This window comes from Apium graveolens, unplaced genomic scaffold (assembly GCF_009905375.1).
Source record: "Apium graveolens cultivar Ventura unplaced genomic scaffold, ASM990537v1 ctg4076, whole genome shotgun sequence".
In the NCBI taxonomy this organism is placed as follows: domain Eukaryota; kingdom Viridiplantae; phylum Streptophyta; class Magnoliopsida; order Apiales; family Apiaceae; genus Apium; species Apium graveolens.
The window spans coordinates 132,004-135,316 of record NW_027418388.1 but is presented as its reverse complement, the minus strand read 5'-3'; the positions used below and the strand labels follow the sequence as shown (position 1 = coordinate 135,316).

At 39.9% G+C, this 3,313-nt stretch overlaps 1 protein-coding gene across 1 annotated transcript; it reads right to left on the bottom strand.

Moving 5' to 3' along the window:
* Positions 1-2,120: 2,120 nt before the first annotated feature.
* Positions 2,121-2,945, bottom strand: LOC141701562 (uncharacterized). Its single transcript, XM_074505190.1, has 2 exons — positions 2,875-2,945; positions 2,121-2,658 (listed from the first exon to the last, which is right to left on the bottom strand). The coding sequence occupies exons 1-2, from the start codon at positions 2,943-2,945 to the stop codon at positions 2,121-2,123; spliced, it is 609 nt and encodes a 202-aa protein (XP_074361291.1).
* Positions 2,946-3,313: the final 368 nt, after the last annotated feature.

Sequence of the window (3,313 nt, the reverse complement as noted above, 5' to 3'; positions counted from 1 at the left end):
GCACTCACTTGCAAAGTGTCCATTTATACCACAATTGAAACACTTGAACTTGGATTTGTCCACCATGTTCTTATGAGGTTTAGTGGCTCTAGTGTTTTTCCTAAATTTCATCTTTGCAAATCTCCTGGACAGAAAATGCAAGATGCTCATCAATACCATCAGAGTCATCTTGGCTGGAGTTGTCTTCATTCTCAGCAACTTGCTCCTTACCCTTGCTTGATTCTGATTTGCTTGTGCCATCATTGGAGTTTGATGTAGATCTCACAGTTTCTTGTCTGCATTCTTTCTCATTTTCAGCTACCAAGGCAACTGAACCTCCTTTCTTTCTTCCCTTCTCCAATACATCATCCTGTTCCAGCTCTAGTTCATAAGTCTTCAAGATTCCATATAATCTTTCAAGAGTGAAGTCCTTATAATCTTGAGAGTTTCTCAAGGAGACAGTCATGGGTTTCCATTCCTTTGGCAAGGATCTTAAAAATTTAAGATTTGAATCCTTCACCTGGTACACTCTACCATACAGCTTCAGTCCATTCAACAGCTTTTGGAATCTATTGAATGTGTCATTTAAAGATTCATTTTCTTCAAAATGAAAATACTCATACTGTTGAATGAGAAGCTGCATTTTGTTTTCTTTTACTTGTTCTGTACCTTCACACAGTAGCTGAACTGTGTCCCAAACCTCTTTGGCAGTTGTGCAATTTATCGCATTATCAAACATATCCTTGTCAAGACCATTAAACAAAATGTTCATAGCCTTCTTATCCTTGTGGACTTCTTCTGTGTCTTCCATTGTCCATTCTGCTCTAGGTTTTGGAATGGATTGACCAACAGCAATTGTGGCCGTAGCAACTGTGGCTACTTTGTGGGGAATGTGAGGACCATTCTCAATGCAGTTTACATAACCTTCATCTTGGGAGAGTAGATGAAGGTGCATTTTCACCTTCCAATGGTGATAACTGTCTTTGTCAATAACTGGGATTTTTACTCCAATATCCTTCTTACTCATCTTTGTTAGTTTCCAAGATCTTTAAACTCTTTGTGTGTCAAGAGGAAGCTCTGATACCAATTGTTATTCCTAATGAACTAACAATGAGATTTACAGAAGGGGGGTTGAATGTAAATCTCAAAACTTTTTCAAGTTTTGAGCAGTTTCAAAGGCTATGTGTTTAAGATAAACAAGTGTATGAATTACTTTAAGCTAATACTGACAGATATATATTCAAACACTAATGTAAAGAACACAACAGACCTTAAAAACTTTTCTGGTGGATTGTTGTTCCACCAGAGATGGTATTTCAGAAAATCTGTGATTCAAGAAGTTGATCACAGCTGCGTCCTAGTACAAACTAGATAATTTTTCTCTCAAGATTTTTCTAAACAGCTCTGGAAAAATTCTTATCTAATTACTAGCTGCTACTTGGTTTATATATCACCAAGTTTACAAGTGAAGACAAAGATAAAAAGTACAATGATAAAATAAGTTCTCCACTTGTTTCTTCTCCATTTTTACTCCAGTGCATTGTTGACTATTGCCTCTTTATACTAGAGTAGAACGGCTGCTTTTTCTGATGATCCTGAAATAGGCTACCACATCTCAGTTGTCTCTGTCAACCCATGTGCCTCTGTTTGTAGGTACAACTACCACTTGTCAACTGCTATTTAACAGAACATCCGTTGAAGCCTTCATCCGTTGATGGCTTTATCCGTTGATGTGTTAGCAGTTGAAGCTCTATCCGTTGATGCACTCATCCGTTGAAGGATGTTATCCATTGAAGCTTTAGAGACATCCGTTGAAGCTTTGTTTCTCATCCGTTGAAGGTCTTTAAGTTATCCGTTGACACCATTTCATTTATACAAAATTACAAGGCATGAAATATTTACAATTGGCCTTCCTATTTGCATATCTTCTAGTAGTCAACATGACTTATATTTTCTCTCAACTTCTAAGAATTATATCTTAAATACAGAGACTGAAATGTGCTACAACACTAGACTTATTTCTAAGTAAAGCTACACCATCAACGGATAGCCAAAATGGTCTTATCCGTTGAGGCTACAAACACTAGATTTCTACTTAAGTGTTTTGTTAAACATATCATCAAACTAATGCACATATATTCCTAACATGCGGTCCCAATGGTAATCGACAAATAAACGACACCCCGTATTGGAATCATTGTGTTTCCAAATCCGTACAAGGGATCTTCAAGACATGGGTCCATTCGGAGGTGTCCGACCTTCATCCTGTTAAGTGTGTACTCGAATACAATATTAGCAGAGGAACCATTGTCAACTAAAATTCTTTTTACCTCATTATCCGTGACATCCAGGGTCACGACCAAGGCCAAGTTGTGATCCGGATCGAGTCCTTCATAATCAGAGTAAGAGAAGTAGATTGGCTCATCTTCCGAAGGCTGGATCGCCATCACTTCATTCTCCGGGTTCGGGCTCCGAGGCAGAGAAGATGTGCCTCCAAAGACAACATTCACCACATTTTTGCCGCTTCCCGGGGCCCTGTCTTTGTCATTCAACCTCCTTTGAAGATATTGGTTCATGTTTCCCTTCTTGATCTGATCTTCTATGAACATCTTGAGAGAGAAAAAATTTTCTGTGGTATGGCCATGATCTTCATGATAGCCACAATGCTTGTCCCGGGCCCTGTTCTCGGGAGGTACTGGTAAAGGTTTCGGTGGATAATAAAATGGCTTACCCTTGACTTCGCGTAAAATGTCGGCCCAGGGTCGGTTGAGGGGTGTCCACTCGGGATCCAGCTTGGGTTCTCTCTTAGCCTTAGGTTTTCTTTCATTCTTTCTCAGTTCAGCGTAACTTTCCCGGGGTGGGGTTCCCCAAGATTGTTGAATGTAGTTGGCCTACCTGTCAATTTTGTATCTTTTGTCTCTCCGAGACGACAAGCGTCGTTCCGGAGACTCATCATCGTCATGCATTCTTCTAAACATTTTCATTGACTTGAGGAAATCATTTTCCTTTATGAACTTTGACGCCAAGGCATAAGCTGATGCTAGGCTCTGGGCTCTCTATGAATCAAATCTTTAACATAACCTTCACAGGATATTGGATGCAAGTTCCTCCGATATATGTTCACTGCCTCTTTTCTTCTAAGTTGGAGAGTTGATTGACTGCTTCCTGGAATCTCTTGATGAATTCCGGGAGGGACTCCTTGCTTCTTTGCTGGATTGTCTCCAAATGACACATTTGCAACTCGTTCATCCGGTTGGCTCTGAACCTTTTCAAAAATATCTCACGGAAGTCTTTCCAGGAGTCCACACTCCGGGATGGGATTCAGCTGAACCAT